The sequence below is a fragment of the Rhinopithecus roxellana genome, chromosome 5, assembly GCF_007565055.1.
Source record: "Rhinopithecus roxellana isolate Shanxi Qingling chromosome 5, ASM756505v1, whole genome shotgun sequence".
Classification (NCBI taxonomy): Eukaryota; Metazoa; Chordata; class Mammalia; order Primates; family Cercopithecidae; genus Rhinopithecus; species Rhinopithecus roxellana.
In genome coordinates, this window is record NC_044553.1 from 107,909,858 (window position 1) to 107,928,504 (window position 18,647).

Sequence of the window (18,647 nt, forward strand, 5' to 3'; positions counted from 1 at the left end):
TACCTGTCATAATTGTAATGTGTAAATATCTATGATTTCTAATGGTAACAAAATCACAGATACTATTAATGCTACTGTACTTGTGGCCTATGTTTCTATAATTGAAGGAAATATTAAATTTCAATTAGAGCTTAGTGACAATAAAGATGTATTTCTTTTTCCATCCAAGTATGTGGTTTCCTTGGATAACCATGGACATCAGGTAGAAACCCCTGCTCTGCAGTCTCCCAACAACATCTTTGTGCCAACAGACAAAGCACTCAATATCTCAAAGGTGTCCAGCTCCAAGTTCAGTCTCCTATAATCATTAAAGCATGAACTTTAGAGTCAGATAAATCTAGAATTCAATCCCAGCTCTGCTGGCAGGTTAGTCATGTGGTTGTAGCTAAGTTATTCAATTCAGTGGACATCAGTTTCTTTTCTACAAGAATGAGAATAACATGAGAATTATGCAAGCTAACATGTAAGTATCTTGCAGGGTGAATAATACTTGGATGCTGGAAATATTTTTTTTCATTTTAGTTTCAGTGAATTGAACTCCACATTTTTGAAATTTCCTTCTAAATTTGCCCCAGCTTTACAACCTCTAGGGCCACACAAGTAACAGCTCTTCATAAACCTGAAGAGAGCTGTACCCCATTCCTAGAGTACAGCTCATAGTCATCTCTATGTGATGACACTGTTGCCCCCGAGTTAAAGAAGGTCTGAGAAACAGGCTGGGAGTCATCTATGCTGCTTCCCGTTCCCATACAGACATGTGAGAGCCTAAGACAGCCATGGTGTTGGGATCAGCTTTTTCCTTTGATGAGACACCCCTCTAAGGTCTGGCATACCAGTCTTTACTAAAGTCCTGTAGTTTTTATTCCTAGGTGGTTCACAAGCATGTGGTCACAGTGCTCTGTGTCTTGCGGTGAAGGATACCACAGTCGGCAGGTGATGTGCAAGCAGACAAAAGCCAATGGAACTGTGCAGGTGGTGTCTCCAAGAGCGTGTGCCCCTAAAGACAGGCCTCTGGGAAGAAAACCATGTTTTGGTCATCCATGTGTTCAGTGGGAACCAGGGAACCAGGTAAAGCTAACACATCTAGTATGTGGATAGCACTATCTGGTATAATCACCTTGTTTCCAATAAACTACTTTTGGGGCAGGGGGGCAGGAATCTGATCGGTCTCTGAAATAAATGTATGTCTTTGACCTCAAGGTTTATGTTTAGAAATCATAGTATCTCTGTCTTCCAGTACAAAAGTGAACCAAGTTTGGGTTCTTTGAATGCAATGATGCCATAACAGAAGCTCTAAGGTGTAGACCAGTTTAGGGCAGTAAGAATAAAAGCAGCCTTCAGGAAAATGAGAAAGGGAACATTAGTGGGATCTGCACAAAAGTCTCAGAATCTTCATCCCAAATGCCACCTTTAATAATGTTATAATAAAAATACTTCGGAAAATGTTTAATGTGTAGGAACCTATAAATAAAAATGTAACACATTATTGAAACATATAAAAGTTGAACAAGTAAAAAACTTATTATACTCCTGAATGGAAAATCTCAGTACTACGAAGATGTCGATTTCTTTAAATGAATTTATGCATGTAATACAATTCCAATTAACGTCACAGTAGAACTTTTTTGTGAAATTAAAGATAATTCTGACATTCACATGGGAGATAATATGACAATAAAGACAATAAATTTTTATTTTAAAAAAGTTTTGGAGGTATAGAGAGACTTTCCTCATCCTATGTCAGAGCATGATGCAAAACTCTCATAAGTAAAATAGTACAGCAGAAGAGACACAGTTTATGTGCAGAAGAGACACAGTTTATGTTGTATAATCAGAGCACAGAAACGGACCAGATGGACTTTAACATTTAAAGGCAGTTAATCATAGGAGGAAACATTGTTTTAAAAATAGAAGATACAAAACTACAAAATACTTTTCAAAGAAACTAAAGAAGATCTAAATAAATGGAACGCTGTAAGACTTATTATTACTAGTAACACAATGCTCCTGAAATTTATCTACAAATTCAATGTGATTTCTATCAAAATTTCATCTGGTTTCTTCACAGAAGTTGACAAACTGATCCTAAAATTCATGTGGAAATAGAAGAGACTGAATAACCAAAACAAATTTGAAAAGGAACAAAGTTGCAGGAATCAGACTTCCTGATTTCAAAACTTACCAAAAAGCTACAGTAATCAAGATAGTATGGTACTGACATAGGATGGACATATAGATCAATGAAATTGAGTCCAGAGATAAACCCATATATATATATATATGTTTATATCAATATATATGTGTGTATATATATATAAATTGATTTTCTGTAAGGTTGAGAAACCATTTAATGGGGGAAGAATAGTCTTTTAAACAAGAATGCAGAACAACTTCCAAAAAAGGAAGTTGGACCCTTTACACCACATACAAAAAAAAAAACTTAAAATGAATCAGAGAGCTAAATTTAAGAGCTCAAACTATAAAACTATTGGAAGAAAACATAGGTGTAAATCTTAGATATAACAACAAAAGCATAAGCAACAAAAACAAAAATAGATAAATTGGACTGCATCAAAATTAAAAACTTTTGTGCTGCAAAGGACACCATCAAGAAAGTAAACAGACAACCCATAGAATGGGAAAAAATGATTAAAAACTGTATATCAAAAAGGAGCTTATCTCTAAAATATGTAAAGAATACTTAACAACTCAATAATAAAAACACAAACTATCAGCAAGATATACAAATGGCCAATAAGGACACGAAGAGATGCTTTCCATTAATCATTAAAAAATGCAAATCAAAACCACAATAAGATACAGTTTTAGGCTCACTGGGATGGCATTAGTCAAAAAGAGATAGTGACAAATGTCGGTGAGGATGTGGAGAAATTGGAAGCTTCATGCTGCTGATGGGAATGTAAAATGGTACAGACACTTTGGAAAACACCCTGGCAGTTCCTCAAAATGTTAGATTAGATCTACTATGTGACCCAGAAATTCCACCCCTACATATGTATCCGAAAGAAATGAAACATTCAGGATCTATATCCTAGGGCAAAAAAATACAAATAAGAAATGGAACATATGTCCACACAAAAACTTGTACATGAATATTTGTTGAAGAATTAATAATAACCACAATGTCATTAAGTGGAAACAGCCCAAATAACATTACCCCATAACAATAAAAAAAAAGGAAACAATTGGTGAAGTGATCAGCTGTGGTACGCTTGCACAATTGAATATTTGACTATCAAAAGGAATGAAGAACTGATATATGCTACAATAGGGCTAAACCTTGAAAACATTATGGTAATTGAAGGAAGACAGATGCAAAGGACTACTCTGCATGGTACCATTTATACAAAGTGTCCAGAACAGGGAAACTTATAGAGACAAAAAGTAGACTAATGGTTGCTGAGGCCTGGGAAAAGAGGCAATCAGAGGAATTAGGAGTGACTGTTAAAGGTATGAGGTTTCTTTTGGGGATGATGATCATGTTCTGAAACTGATTATGGTAAACGTTATACAACTCTAAATTCCATTAACATTCGATGGCAAATTGCATGGCTTGTAAATTGTATCTCAATAAAGTGGTTAGCCAAAAAAAGAAAAAAGGCAGTATAAGAGAAATTGGCTAGCTAATGTAAGAAAAATAAGTAAAATCAGAGCACAGACTCAGAACATACACCAAAATGAATTCTAACTTGATTAGAGAGCTAAGTGTATAAGTAAGTAAATGCAAGTTCTGAGCACAGACTCAGAACATACACCAAAATAAATTCTAACTTGAATAAAGAGCTAAGTGTATAAGTAAGTAAATGCAAGTAGAACTATCATGACAGGAAAGACCTTTTTAAGCATAAAAGAAATTATAAGGACAAATTAATAGGTATTATTGTAAATAAGTAAAAATTGTAAGAACCGAATGTCAAAATTTTAATTTTTTCCTGTAATTGAACTCACCTTAGCACACAAGTCATTTTTGCTCACAGTAGAAAAACCCAAACTTGGCAGACATTTATGGTTTTAAGCATAGTCATTTCCAGACTTAAGCCCAATTGATTCAAGATTTGCCCTGTCCTTTTTAACTTCTCCCCAGAGGTGGTCTAAGTTTTGTGGGAGAAAGGAGGGTGATATGGTTAGGCTTTGTGTCCCCACCCAGATCTCATCTTGAATTATAATCCCCATAATCCTCAAAATCCCCACATGTCAAGGGAGACACCAGGTGGAGGTAACTGAATCATGGGGGCAGTTTCCCCATGCTGTTCTCATGATAGTGAGTGAGTTCTCACAAGATCTGATGGTTTTATAAGGGGCTTTTTCCCCTTTGGCTCTTCTCCTTCCTGATGCCTTGTGAAGACAGTTCCTTGCTTCCTCTTTGCCTTCCATCATGATTTTAAGTTTCCTGAGACCTCAGCCATGCAGAAATGTGAGTCAATTAAACCTCTTTCCTTTGTAAATTACCCAGTCTCAAGTATTTCTTTATAGAAGTGTAAAAATGAACTAATGTAGTAGATTGGTACAGCAGAGAGAGGAGTGCTGCTATAAAGATACCCAAAAGTGTGGAAGTGACTTTGGAACTGGATAACAGGCACAGATTGGAACAGTTTGGAGAGCTCAGAAGAAGACAGGAAGATTTGGGAAAGTTTGGAACTTCCTAGAGACCTGTTGAAGGGTTTTGACCAAAATGCTGATAGTGATATGGACAATGAAGTCCAGGCTGAGGTGGTCTCAGGTGGAGATGAGGAACTTCTTAGGAACTAGAGCAAAGGTTCCTTGCTATGCTTTAGCAAAGAGACTGGAGGCACTTTGCCCTGTCCTAGAGATCTGTGGAACGTTGAACTTGAGAGAGATAATTTAGGGTATCTGGTGGAAGAAATTTCTAAGCAGCAAAGCATTCAAGATGTGACTTGGATGCTCTTAAAAGCATTCAGTTTTATGCATTCACAAAGAGATGATTTGGAATTGGAACTTATATTTGAAAGGGAAGCAGAGCATAAAAGTTTGGAAAATTTGCAGCCTGATGGATGTGATGGAAAATAAAAATGCATTTTCTGAGGAGAAATTCTGCTGGCTGCAGAAATTTGCATAAGGAACGAGGAGCAAAATGTTCATTGCCAAGACAATGGGGAAAATGTCTCCAGGGCACGTCAGTGGTCTTCACAGCAGCCCCTCCCATCACAGACTCTGAGGCATAGGAAAAAAAGGTGGTTTCCTGGGCTGAGCCCAGGGCTTTGCTGCTTTGTGTAGTCTGAGGACTTGGTGTCCTGTGTCTTAGCCATGGCTAAAGGAGCCAACATACAACTCAGGCCATTGCTTCAGAGGGTGCAAGCCCCAACCCTTGGCAGCTTAACATGGTGTTGGGCCTGCAGGTGCACAGAAGTCAAGAATTGAGGTTTGAGAACCTCTGCCTCGATTTCAGAGGAATGCATGGAAAAGCCTAGATGTCCAGACAGAAGTTTGTTGCAGGGGTAGAGCCCTCATAAAGAACCTCTGTTAGAGCAGTGCAGAAGGGAAATGTGGGGTTGGAGCCTCCATACAGAGTCCCCTCTGGGGCATTGCCTAGTGAGAAGAGGACCCCCATCCTCTCGACCCCAGAATGATAGATCCACCGACAGCTTGCTCTGTGTGCCTGGAAAAATCACAGACACTTAACACCAGCCCATGAAAGCAGCCGGGAGTGAGGACTGTACCCTGCAAAGCCACAGAGGAGGAGCTGTCTAAGGCCATGGGAGCCTACCTCTTGCATCAGCATGAAGGAAGACATGGGGTCATGTCTGGATGTGAGACATGGGGTCAAAGGAGATCATATTGGAACTTTAAGATTTGACTGCCCCATTGGATTTTGGCCTTGTATGGGGCCTATAATCCCATTATTTTGGCCATCGTCTCCCATTTGGAATGGGTGTATTTACCCACTCTCTGTACTTCCATTGTATCTAGGAGGTAACTAACTTACTTTTGATGTTACAGGCTCATAGGCAGAAGAGACTTGCCTTGTTTCAGATGAGACTTTGGACTTGGACTTTTGGGTTAATGCTGGAATGAATTAAGACTTTGGGGGACTGTTGGGAAGGCATGAATGGTTTTGAAATGTGAAAGGGACATGAGATTTGGGAGGGACCATGGGCAGAATGATATGGTCAGGCTTTTTGTCCTCACCCAAATCTCATCTTGAATTTTAATCCCCACAATCCCCACATGTCAAGGGAGAGACCAGGTGGAGGCAGTTGGATCATGGAGACAGTTTCCCTCATGATATTCTCATGACAGTGAGTGAATTCTCACAAGATCTGATTGTTTTATAAAGGGGTTCTTCTCCCTTCATTTGGCACTTCTCCTTGCCGCTTGTGAAGAAGGTGTCTTGCTTCCCCTTCACCTTCTGACGTGATTATAAGTTTTCTGAGACCTCCCCAGCCATGCTGAACTGTGAGTCAATTTAACTTCTTTTCTTTGTAAATTACCCAGTCTCGGGTATGTCTTTATAGCAGTGTGAAAAGGGACTAATACAGAGGAGAAGGGAAGCTTAGGCAGTATCTTCCTGACTCTGAAAAAGAGGTGTGTGGTCCACAGAGCTGTACCCTAATCCTCTTTAACTACCCCCCAGGGACAGTTGGTTACATTTCCCTTGTAACAGGTCTTCAGCTATGCTGCCTCAGTACATGATCTTAGTATACAGAACATGCATGAGCTTGCAGGGTTTACACTGCGTTGTGCTTTTTTGTTCCAGTGTTCTGGACGTTGCATGGGCCATGCCGTGAGGATGCACCAGCATCACACAGCTTGTCAACACAACGGCTCTGACTCCAACTGTGATGACAGAAGGAGGTAGGGGCCCCACCCCAAAGCAGCACACATTCTCTCCTGACTCAGGACAATAATTATAACTGCCTGAAAACGGAATCCTTTTTAGTTTCTACCAACTCTCATAATTGACAGTTTTCTATTGTGATTTATTTAGTGTCATCTTCAATAGTATATATTATACTGAAATACTAGTTAATGTGCACTATTTATAATTACAAATTATTTGGATGTTAAACATAAAGGGACACCACTCTGTGTGGTAAAAGGGGAAAAAGGATATCATTGAGAAAAGGCAGATACTTCTCCCTCTACATACTAAGTTAATCAAGCCTAATAATATTCCATTTAGGCTTACAGATTAAATGTTCTTAATGCTTTTAATGAACTGCCTTATTTCTCTGTTTAGAAAATCTTTTTTATTAGAATATTGTCACAGTGGTTAGCAGATAGTTAAGTAAACTTTAATATTGTTGAGGAGGTTAAATAAGAGTAGAGTTTGCTTCTCTCCTTTTATAAAAGTTTGAGCTGGTAGATGGTTTAGGGATAGAAGAGCTTTGTTCATGGGGTCATCCAGAGATCCAGATGCCCTCCATCTGGCAGCTCTACCATCCCAGAGAACAGCATGCCAGCCAGCAGAAAGTGGGGAGAGAGCCTAGGAGGCACACTAATCAGGGGCTTGGGAGTTCTATTATATCACTCGCTTATTGTGTGACCCTGGACTGCCTAGCCACCTAATCTGCATAGTGGAGTATTATCATCCATGTGAACTTATGGTTAGAAAGTTTTAATGATTTAGCTTAGTGTGAAGCACCGAGGCAGCCTGGGTCATGGAAGATGCTCAATATCTAGCTATTTCTTCCTCTTCCATGTCTTGAGTCTTGCTGGAGAAAATGAGATGACCTTGACAATTGGCTGGGTTACCATTTTGAGCCTTCAGTAAGGTTTGGCAATGTAGAGTCAGTTGCATTTCCTATTCCCCACAAAGTGATTTCAAGCCAAAACCATTCTCCTCAAATGGAAAATGTTTGGAATGGCTGCTCTCATTCTCAACAGACAACCTAGTTTTCTAGTTTGCTGAAAAGATAGAGACCACACACAGACTGAGATGCATCATCCCAGATACTTTACTTTCCATTCACAAAGATATAACACAAATACATACATGGGTCACATATATATTTTTCTGAAACTTGCTTTTTCTACCTAAGAATATATTATAGATTACTCCCATCAAGTAAAGATTAACTTTATTCTTTTGCATTTTGTACTTAATATTCTATTCTACTCAATAGTCTATCTAAAGTTTGTACTTAACATTCTGTTGCTAATGGACATTGGATGGTTTCAAACTTTTTGCTATTATAAACAAAGTTGCAGTAAATATCCTGGAACATATATCTTTGTGCACAAAGGGTAATATATTTATAGGGCAGATTTTTAGATATGAAATTGAATTGGTAGGAATGCTCATTTTGATACTACCAAATTGCCATCAAAATTTCTATACCAGCAATATGTGAGAGTTGCCCCCTTTTCATCAACATGATATAGGTTTGCAGCCTTTGAAAATTTTTGCCAATCTGATGGATAAAAATTTATCTCATTATAATTTGTACTTTCCTGATTACTTTTTTTATATGATTTTTTTATTCCTTATATTTTTTTCTTGAACTCATCTTCATTTTTTCTTTTCTGCCACCATTACCCTTGGCCAAACCACCATCATCTCTCACCTGGTATACAGTCACAGCTGTCCAGATGGTCCACCTTCATCCATCCATGCTACTTTCCAACCCACTCTCCACAGTACAGCAACAGTGAGTTTTCCCAAATGCAAATCATCTCCCTGTTAGATTAAAATTACTTTAGAGGCTTTACTTGCTCCTAGGAAGATTGACCAAATCCTCAATGTGGCCTATAAAATACCACACGCGTGGCTGGACGTGGTGGCTCACATTTGTAATCCCAGTACTTTGGGAGGCTGAGGCAGGTGGATCACGAGGTCAGGAGTTCGAGACGGGCCTGGCCAACATGGTGAAACCCCGTTTCTACTAAAAATACAAAATTAGCTGGGCATGGTTGCACGTGCCTGTAATCCCAGCTACTTGGGAGGCTGAGGCAGGAGAATTGCTTGAACCCAGGAGGTGGAGGCTGCAGTGAGCCAAGATCGTGCCACTGTACTCCAGCCTGGGCAACAGAGCAAAACTCTATCTCCAAAAAAAAAAAAAAAAAACCACACACTCAAGTCCTACTTTTCTTCACAGCCTCATCCATATCTCATGCTGTCTCACTCTTCATGTTCCAGCCACACTGTCCTTCTGTCAGTTCCTTAGATATGTCACATACTTTCCAATCAAAGGTAGCAAAAAATAAGAGGCAGAAAATATAATACAGAAGATAGAGAGTGTAAAAGGATCTATCAAGAGGCTCAAAATCTGATTAAATTGGGTTTTAGACCAAGATATATGAAAGTGAAATGAAAGGGTAGAGTTTTTTTTAATAATGGAAGAAAAATCCTAGAGCTGGGGGTGAGTCAGAGTGGTGGGGAGTCAAGTTACCATTCATTTTCTGTTTTATTTCTGTTTCCTCCAGGATTGGCTGTTCTGTTTTTATAACCTGGTGCTTTTCTTTCATGCTATTATATTTTGTCCTCAGATGTCTGGTGGTTGATGGATGAGGGATAAAGTTGGTTAGTATAGAGAGCTGTTGAGGGTTTCTTCTGCAGTGTTTTAGCCCCCTTTTTCCCACAGACCTCTTCTGCTGGATTGGTTTATGACCGTGGGCTCTCTGTAGGTAGGTGAGGTGTTAGATCTCACTTTTGAGTGGGTGGACAGGGAGCAATGGAGACTCCCCATTTGCCATAGTAGGGCCTCAGGAAATGTCAGAGAGTGTTGTAGAGGGAGTAGCATTAGTGGCGTGGGTGGAGGATCAGTGGTGGGCAGGCAGTCTGCTAGTGTTTACTATACAACCCTGGGAAGGTTTTGGGAGCTGTGGCTTCCACTGAAAAGTTGTAGAGGGAATGGGAATTGTCAGGGTAGAGCTAGCTCAGACTTATGGCAAGGTGACAACATGAGAACCTACAGAATGCTGAAGACACAGAAAGTCGGTTTCTCAAAGTGGTGATTTCTAACCTCTGAAATCAGAATCACCTAGGAAATTTCTGTAAAATAAAGATTATTGGGACTCACCTCAGACAGTGAATCAGAATCTTCATGAGATTGCCTGGCCATCTACATCATTTTAAAGCTGTTTGCTTCTGCCTGCTTCTAATAACCAGGCAGGCTTGGGATCTACTGCCCTCAGAATCAGCAGTTCCATCTGGCTGATGGTGAAAGGAGTTACTTGAGGCAGAAGTGGAGCCAGACTGAATAGAAGTGAGAAATTGAAAAAAGCTAGTAGAAACAGGATTCCTTTATGATTTCTGCTGCCATTTCTACACTCATGCTTCACATAGAAAAACACACGAACTCCAGTTATGTGCATAGTGTGGATGCCCATACTGCATTCACCTGGCTCAGGTGTCCCTGTCCTGAGTCCTGTCCTTGGCCAGGAGGAAGTTATGGCCTCTACTGGACAGACCTTGCTTTTTATTTATTTTTTATTTTTCTACTGTATACGTAGTGACCAGCCTCTGAGCTTTCCTGGGCTTCAGCTTCTGTGTTGGTCCATAGCTCCATGTGCCCCTCTCATTCTTTGTATTTAGAAAGCTCAATAGTCCTGTCTGACTTCCCACTGGCCCTGCCTTTTCATCGAAGCAGAAGGGGCTGTTTTACAATCCTTTGGGCTGGAAACGAAAGTCAACTTGGAATGATTTATGCAAAGATGGTGAGGGATTTATTAATAAGACAAGACCACCCAAAACTTGCGCACAATAATTTGGTATTCTTTTAAATATATTATTTGAATATTTGTTCAAGCTTCTTAAGTGGAAAGCTGATCTCTGTATAGGGATGGTTGAGGAGTACTCAGTCTCTTCTCTGTTGTTCAAAGTGACTCAATTTTTGGTCCCTAAGATTCGTACCCACTGGGGTAAACAAAAGCAGCTAACAGGACACCCACCTCTTCCATAAACCATATAAACAGTTTGGCGGGACAGTGCTGTGTTAAGTAAACCCTTTGATAGCGTCTCCCCCTACTGGCTAATCAAAGGATTGCTTCTAATTACATGCAATACTCTCAGAGTTCTGGATATCACAAATTTCTCCATTTTGTTACATTTCACGTAAAACACTCCTTATGGATTTATGTGCCCTGATAAGGAACCTTTAATAGGATAACAAGAATGTCTCATAGAATCCAAAGGGAGAACAGGGAGCATGCAGTCAGACCTCAGGAAAGACTACAACTAAGAAACAGAAAGTCTTTTTTTTTTTTTTTTCTCTTCTCTCACCTCTGCAGTTCTGTGTGTTTCTGCTTCATTTTTTGCTCCTTATGAAAACTGTTCTTTTCTATATTTCTGTCTGATGTGGCAGAATATCGCCACCTACTACTCCAAGCTTCAGGTTTAAATGCCTGGTTCCAGCAACCTCCAAATCCTAAGAGAAATACAGTTCTTCAACCAGCTCAAGTTAGGGCCTCTTCCAGTCATCTTTGGGACCGGGAAGACACTCTCAGGCAGTGCAAATGCATCTTCAGGAGCTCTGCCTTAGGGAATAAGGGCAGATACCCCAAAGTGGGCCCACTAAGTTGACTCTATCTTCTTTAGCAAATGTCTTTTCAAAAATCAGAGGGTATTATCTTTTCATTCTGTTTTAAAAGGCAAGGAAATGAGAGATAGATTCTTCTTCTCATATGCTCTTCAGTAGTTTCTAACTGCAAGTCTTGGTGTGACCTAAATGTAAAAAGGAGTACTTCTTTTATCAGACTAGATTGCTCACATAGAAAGTCATACACCACAGTATGTTTTGAGCACTTATAAACGGAAAATTGAAGTCTTCTGAATGAATTTGAGGTGGCTTATTGTAGATCATTAAATAATTCTTTTCCTTGCCAAAATTGATTTCTTCCATCTAGTCAGGATGTGTGTGCCTTGACGTGGTGTTGGAAGTCAGTGGAAACACATGGTTTGCTTGCCATGCCCTCTTCGTCAGAGCACATCTAAGCAGGTGCACTCCACCCCAGGCCGTGGAGAATGTTGTTACTGTCATTCTAGACTATCTGGCATAAAAGCAGAGGAATGTCTTGGTCTTAGACTCTTCGTCCAACCTTTAATACATAGAATATAGAGTAAGGTAAAAGGCTTGGTCCCAGCAAAAAGTTACACCCTGCCTCTCCTATTTTTTGTTTTTCTGTTTTGTTTTTCACTTCAGACCCACCTTTAGAAGGAACTGCACATCAGGGGCCTGTGATGTGTGTTGGCATACAGGCCCTTGGAAGCCCTGTACAGCAGCCTGTGGCAGGGGCCTCCAGTCTCGGAAAGTCGACTGTATCCACACAAGGAGTTGCAAACCTGTGGCCGAGAGACACTGTGTGCAGAAAAAGAAACCAGTTTCCTGGCGGCACTGTCTTGGGCCTTCCTGTGATAGTACGTACACCTCCCAGGTATCTCCACTGCCCCAGAGGCCTTGATGGCATCAGATCCTGATGACACCATCACTGCACCAGACCCTGCTAGTGATTACCTCATCAGTGTCCCATCTGAGGGGTTATTCAGAATGGATTTGGTAGCTTGGGACATCAGGAAATGAACTCCTCTATGCGGGTACAGCTCCATGTTCTCTAGAGAAAAAACAGTTAAATTAGTAGCATGCTGTCATCATTGGTTACTGCCTTTCTGACAAGCACTGGCAGTCGCTCCACACACTTCTCTTCTGCCTGGTAGTCTTATGTACTAAGACAAAGATTCCATGGATGGGCTTGGATAGGTATGCCGTTGTCCTGAAATAATATGTAAAAATTAATTGTAGGTTTATTTTTCTAAGGAGCAGGTGCATAGCTTTCATAAGTTTTTCAAGGAGTCCATGACCCTGCAAAAGTTAAGCATTGCTGCTCTGAGCACTCAAAGGAGCAGCATGGGCCAGAGGGACTGGGAGGGCCCAGAGAGCAGTGAGAGGTCACTTGGGTGAGCGGAAAGGGAGTCCAATGCGCTTCTGACTCCCTTGCCAAGCAATGGCCCTAACCCAAAGCTGGTTTCTTCACCTCACTCTGTGATCTCAATTTATGGCTTTTCATAAAGTCAAATAATTTTTAATCAGGTCTCTAATACGCTATATGTTATAGATATTTTTTCTTTTTTGCAGGAGACTGCACAGACACAACTCACTACTGTATGTTTGTAAAACATCTTAATTTGTGTTCTCTAGACCTCTACAAACAAAGGTGCTGCCAGTCATGTCAAGAGGGATAAACCTTTGGAGGGGTCACGATGCTGCTGTGAAGATAAAAGTAGAATATAAAAGCTGTTTTCCCCATGTCGCAGATTCAAAAACATATATTTCTTAAAAGACTAGATTCTATGGATCCAACAGAGGTTGATGCAAAAACACCACTGTTAAGATTAAAGTGAAATTTTACCATGGTAGTTTTATATTCCAATTTTTTAAAATGATGTATTCAAGGATGAACAAAAATACTATAGCATGCATGCCACTTCTCTTGGGACCTCATCATATCAGTTGAATCAAGAAATCACCAAGATTATGAGCGCATCATCATGTGTTGCCTCTTTCCTGTGATTTGTAGACTAGCACAGAGTGGTACATCCTAAAAACCTGGGAAACACAGCAACTGATGACTTCCTCTTCTCTCAAGTTGCAGGTTTTCATCAGGTTTATAAGGTATTCGCATTTTAGAATCTCTGGCCAGTAGTTGTTAAGATGTTGGCATTGATGGCATTTTCATAGATCCTTAAGTTTAGTCTGTGAAAAAGAGACCATCTGTCTGGATAGGCTGTCACACTGACTGACCCAAGGATTCGTGGAGGCATGGCATCTTGTCCTTGCTTTTAGAACACCCACGGAAGAAAAAACAGTAGATATTGCTGCCAGTTGTACAACTACAGAAATCTATCTATGACCAAGTGAGGCATCTTGGAAGTCAAAGAAGAGGGGAAGTTAACCTTTTCTACTGATTTTGTAGTATATTCAAAGCTTTCTTTTAAGAGCTGTGAATGAAACTTTTTCTAAGCACTATTCTATTGCACACAAACAGAAAACCAAAGCCTTATTAGACCTAATTTATGCATAAAGTAGTATTCCTGAGGATTTTATTTTGGAAAATGTGTAAGAAAGTAATCCAAATAAGAAACACGATAGTTGAAAATAATTTTTATAGTAAATACTTGTTTTGGGCTGATTTTTCAGTAAATCCAAAGTGAATTAGGTTAGAAGTTACACTAAGGACTAGGGGTTGGAGCCAGGATTTAGTTTAAGATTTGGGGGAAAGGGTAAGGGTTAGTTTCAGTTTTAGGATTAGAGCTAGAATTGGGTTAGGTGAGAAAGGAAGTTAAGGTTAAGGCTACAGTCGGCTTTAAGGGTAAGGGTTAGGAACAGGTTAGGTCAGGGTTGGACTGGGTTTGATTGGGGCCAGTGCTGGTGTTAGTGATAGTGTCAGGATGGAGGTTAGGTTTGGAGTAAGTGTTGTTGCTGAAGTGAGTTCAGGCTAGCATTAAATTGAAAATTCTGAAGCTGATTTGGTTATGGGGTCTTCCCCATGTGTACTACCAGTTGTGTCTTTAGATGGCACACAAGTCCAAATAAGTGGTCATACTTCTTTATTCAGGGTCTCAGCTGCCTGTACACCTGCTGCCTACATCTTGGCAACAAAGTTACCTGCAGCAGGCTGTGCTGGGCCTAGTCCCTGGTCAGTAATAACTGAACAGTGCATTTTGGCTTTGGATGTGTCTGTGGACAAGCTTGCTGAGTTTCTCTACCGTATTCTGAGCACACAGTCTCTTTTGTTCTAACTGCAGCCTCACTGACACTGGGATGAGCACTACTGTATGTGGAGGGTTTGGTGATTGGGAATGGATGCGGGACAGTGAGGAGGACACACCAGCCCATGAGTTGTTAATCATCAATCACATTTGATTGTTGAAGGTTATTAAATTAAAAGAAAGACCATTTGTAACATACTCTTTGTATATATTTATTATATGAAAGGTGCAATATTTTATTTTGTACAGTATGTAATAAAGACATGGGACATATATTTTTCTTATTAACAAAATTTCTTATTAAATTGCTTCACTTTGTATTTAAAGTTAAAAGTTACTATTTTTCATTTGCTATTGTACTTTCATTGTTGTCATTCAGTTGACATTCCTGTGTACTGTATTTTACTACTGTTTTTATAACATGAGAGTTAATGTTTCTGTTTCATGATCCTTATGTAATTCAGAAATAAATTTACTTTGATTATTCAGTGGCATCCTTATAAATGTAGGCAGCTTATGTGTGTTATTTTTTGGTAGCCTGGGGTCTTGTCATTGTGGCTGCCCCTCTGTCAGTATAAGAGCAACCCCAGTGGGTTTGATTCCCTGGACTATCCTTCGGAGTGTGGATTACAAGACTCAGAGCAGATATCACAAAGATTCACTCTAATGCCCTCATTCTACTCATTTGCATAGTGTGAATCATATTTAAAAGAATCTCAAGAGCAGCAGAAGAAAGAAGTCCCAAACAGACAACCTGAAACAGGTATTGAAGTAAGTGGTAGTTGGAAGAGCAAGAGGTACTAATAGCCTTTTAATTTTTTACAGACTTTTTTTAGAGCAGTTTTAATTTTGCAACAAAATTGATCAGAAGTTACAAAGATTTCCCATATATACCTCATGTCCCAACACATCCCCCATTATCAGCATCCCCCACCAGAATGGTACATTTGTTACAATTGATGAACCTCCATTGACACATCATCATAGTCCAAAGTCCACAGTTTACAATAGCTGGGATAAATCCCACTTAGTCATGGTATATAATTCGTTTTATAAATCGTTAGATTCAACTTGCTAATGTTTGTTGAGGATTTTTGCATGTATTTTCATGAGAGATTGGTCTGTAGTTTTCTTTTTTTTTTTCGTGTGTGTGTGTGTGTGTGTGTGTGTGACCAAGCCTCCCACTATTGCCCAGGCTGGAATGCAGTGGCGCGATCTCGGCTCGCTGCAACCTCTGTCTCCTGGGTTCAAGCAATTCTCCTGCCTCAGACTCCTGAGTAGCTGGGATTACAGGCATGTACCACCAAGTCCGGCTAATTTTTGTATTTTTAGTAGAAATGGGGTTTCACCATATTGGTCAGGCTGATCTCAAACTCCTGATCTCAGGTGATCCACCCGCCTTGGCCTCCAAAGTGCTGGGATTATAGGCATGAGCCACTGTGGCTGGCCAGTTTTCTTTTCTTGTAATATTTTTGTCTGGGTTTGGTATTAGGGTGATACTGGCCTCATAGAATGAGTTAGGAAATATTAACTCTGCTTCTGTCCTCTGAAAGAGATTGTAGAAAATTGCTATTTCTTTTTTAAATGTTTGGTGGAATTGACCAGTGAACCTGTTTTGGCCTAGTGCTTTCTGGTTTTGAAGATTATCAAGTATTGACTGAATTTATTTAATAGAAATAAGCCTATTTGGATTGTCTGTTTCTTTTTGTGTGAGTTTTGGCAGATTGTTTCTTTGTATGAATTTTGACAGATTGTGTCAAGGAATCGGTCTATTTCTTCTAGGTTATAAAATTGTAGGCACAGAGTTCTTCGTGGTATTCCTCTATTATCCTTTTAATCCCCATAGTGTTTGTAGTGATGTCTCCTCTTTCATTTCTCATATTAGTAATTTGTATCCTTTCTGTTTTTTTTTCCTTAGTTTTGCTGGAGACTTACTGAGTTTATTGATTTTTTTCAAAGAACCAGTGTTTATTTAATTCTATTGATTCCTTGTTTTCACTTTCATTGATTTCGGCTCTGATTATTTCTTTTCTTTGTCTGCCTTTGGATTTTATTTATTTATTTATTTAGGAGACAGATTCTCATTCTCTCACCCAGACTGGAGTGCAGTGGTGTGATCTTGGCTCACTGCAGCCTCCTCCTGCCAGGTTCAAGCAATTCTAGTGCCTCCACCTCCTGAGTAGCCAGGACTATGGGTATAGACCACCAAGCCTGGCTTTTTGTATTTTTAGTAGAGACAGGGTTTTGCCATGTTGCCCAGGCTAGTCTTGAACTCCTGAGCTCAGGCAGTCTGCCCACCTTGGCCTCCCAATTACAGGCATGAGCCACTGTGCTTTACTTTGTTTTTTATTTCTTTGGTTTTGTTTTGTTTTTGAGATGGAGTCTTGCCCTGTCATCCAGGCTGGAGTGCAGCAGCTCGATCTCAGCTCACTGCAACCTCTGCCTCCCAGGTTCAAGCGATTTTCCTGCCTTAGCCTCCTGAGTAGCTGGGAATACAGGCATGAGCCACTGTGCTTCACTTTGTTTTTTTGGTTTTTTTTTTTAAGATGGAGTCTTGCCCTGTCACCCAGGCAGGAGTGCAGCAGCTCGATCTCGGCTCACCGCAACCTGTTCCTCCCGGGTTCAAGCGATTCTCCTCCTCAGCCTCCTGAGTAACTGGGACTACAGGCATGCACCACCATGCCCGGCTAATTTTTGTATTTTTAGTAGAGATGGGGTTTCATCATGTTGGCCAGGCTGTTCTCAAACTCCTGACCTCATGTGATCCACCCGCCTCGGCCTCCCAAACTGCTGGGATTGCAAGTGTGAGCCATGGCACCTGACCTACTTTGGATTTAATTTGCTCTTCTTTTCTGTTTTCTTCAGGTGTAAACTTAGAATACTGATTTAAGATCTTTCTTCTTTCCTAATATATGTGTTCAATGCCTTATATTTCACCATAGCACTGTTTTTACTGTATCCCACAAATTTTGATAAATTGTGTTTCCATTTTCATTTGATTCAAAATATTTTTAAATTTCTCTTGAGAATTTCTGATCCACATATAACTTATAAATGTGTTGGGGGGCGGAGCAAGATGGCCGAATAGGAACAGCTCCAGTCTCCAACTCCCAGCGCGAGCGACACAGAAGACCGGTGATTTCTGCATTTTCAATGAACTTCCATTCACAATTGCTTCAAAGAGAATAAAATACCTAGGAATCCAGCTTACAAGGGATGTAAAGGACCTCTTCAAGGAGAGCTACAAACCACTGCTCAGTGAAATAAAAGAGGACACAAACAAATGGAAGAACATACCATGCTCATGGATAGGAAGAATCAATATCGTGAAAATGGCCATACTCCCCAAGGTTATTTATAGATTCAATGCCATCCCCATCAAGCTACCAATGACTTTCTTCACAGAATTGGAAAAAACTGCTTTAAAGTTCATATGGAACCAAAAAAGAGCCCGCATTGCCAAGACAATCCTAAGTCAAAAGGACAAAGCTGGAGGCGTCACGCTACCTGACTTCAAACTCTACTACAAGGCTACAGTAACCAAAACAGCATGGTACTGGTACCAAAACAGAGATATAGATCAATGGAACAGAACAGAGTCCTCAGAAATAATACCGCACATCTACAGCCATCTGATCTTTGACAAACCTGAGAGAAACAAGAAATGGGGAAAGGATTCCCTATTTAATAAATGGTGCTGGGAAAATTGGCTAGCCATAAGTAGAAAGCTGAAACTGGATCCTTTCCTTACCCCTTATACGAAGATTAATTCAAGATGGATTAGAGACTTAAATGTTAGACCTAATACCATAAAAACCCTAGAAGAAAATCTAGGTAGTACCATTCAGGACATAGGCATGGGCAAGGACTTCATGTCTAAAACACCAAAAGCAACGGCAGCAAAAGCAAAAATTGACAAATGGGATCTAATTAAACTAAAGAGCTTTTGCACAGCAAAAGA

At 40.0% G+C, this 18,647-nt stretch overlaps 1 protein-coding gene across 5 annotated transcripts in view; it reads left to right on the forward strand.

Annotated features, from left to right (window-relative positions):
• The window catches only part of ADAMTSL3 (ADAMTS like 3), a 421,728-nt gene extending 406,558 nt beyond the window's left edge, over positions 1–15,170 (forward strand). Inside the window, exons 27-30 of one of the 5 annotated variants that reach the window (XM_030931695.1) lie at positions 870–1,068; positions 6,737–6,834; positions 12,123–12,354; positions 13,053–15,170. In XM_030931695.1, coding sequence (XP_030787555.1) covers positions 870–1,068; positions 6,737–6,834; positions 12,123–12,354; positions 13,053–13,091 — 568 coding nt within the window. In that variant the 3' untranslated portion in view covers positions 13,092–15,170. The remainder of the gene's footprint in view (positions 1–869; positions 1,069–6,736; positions 6,835–12,122; positions 12,355–13,052) is intronic. The other 4 variants (XM_030931696.1, XM_030931693.1, XM_030931694.1 and 1 more) reach the window with 4 other exon arrangements.
• The last annotated feature ends 3,477 nt before the right edge of the window (positions 15,171–18,647 follow it).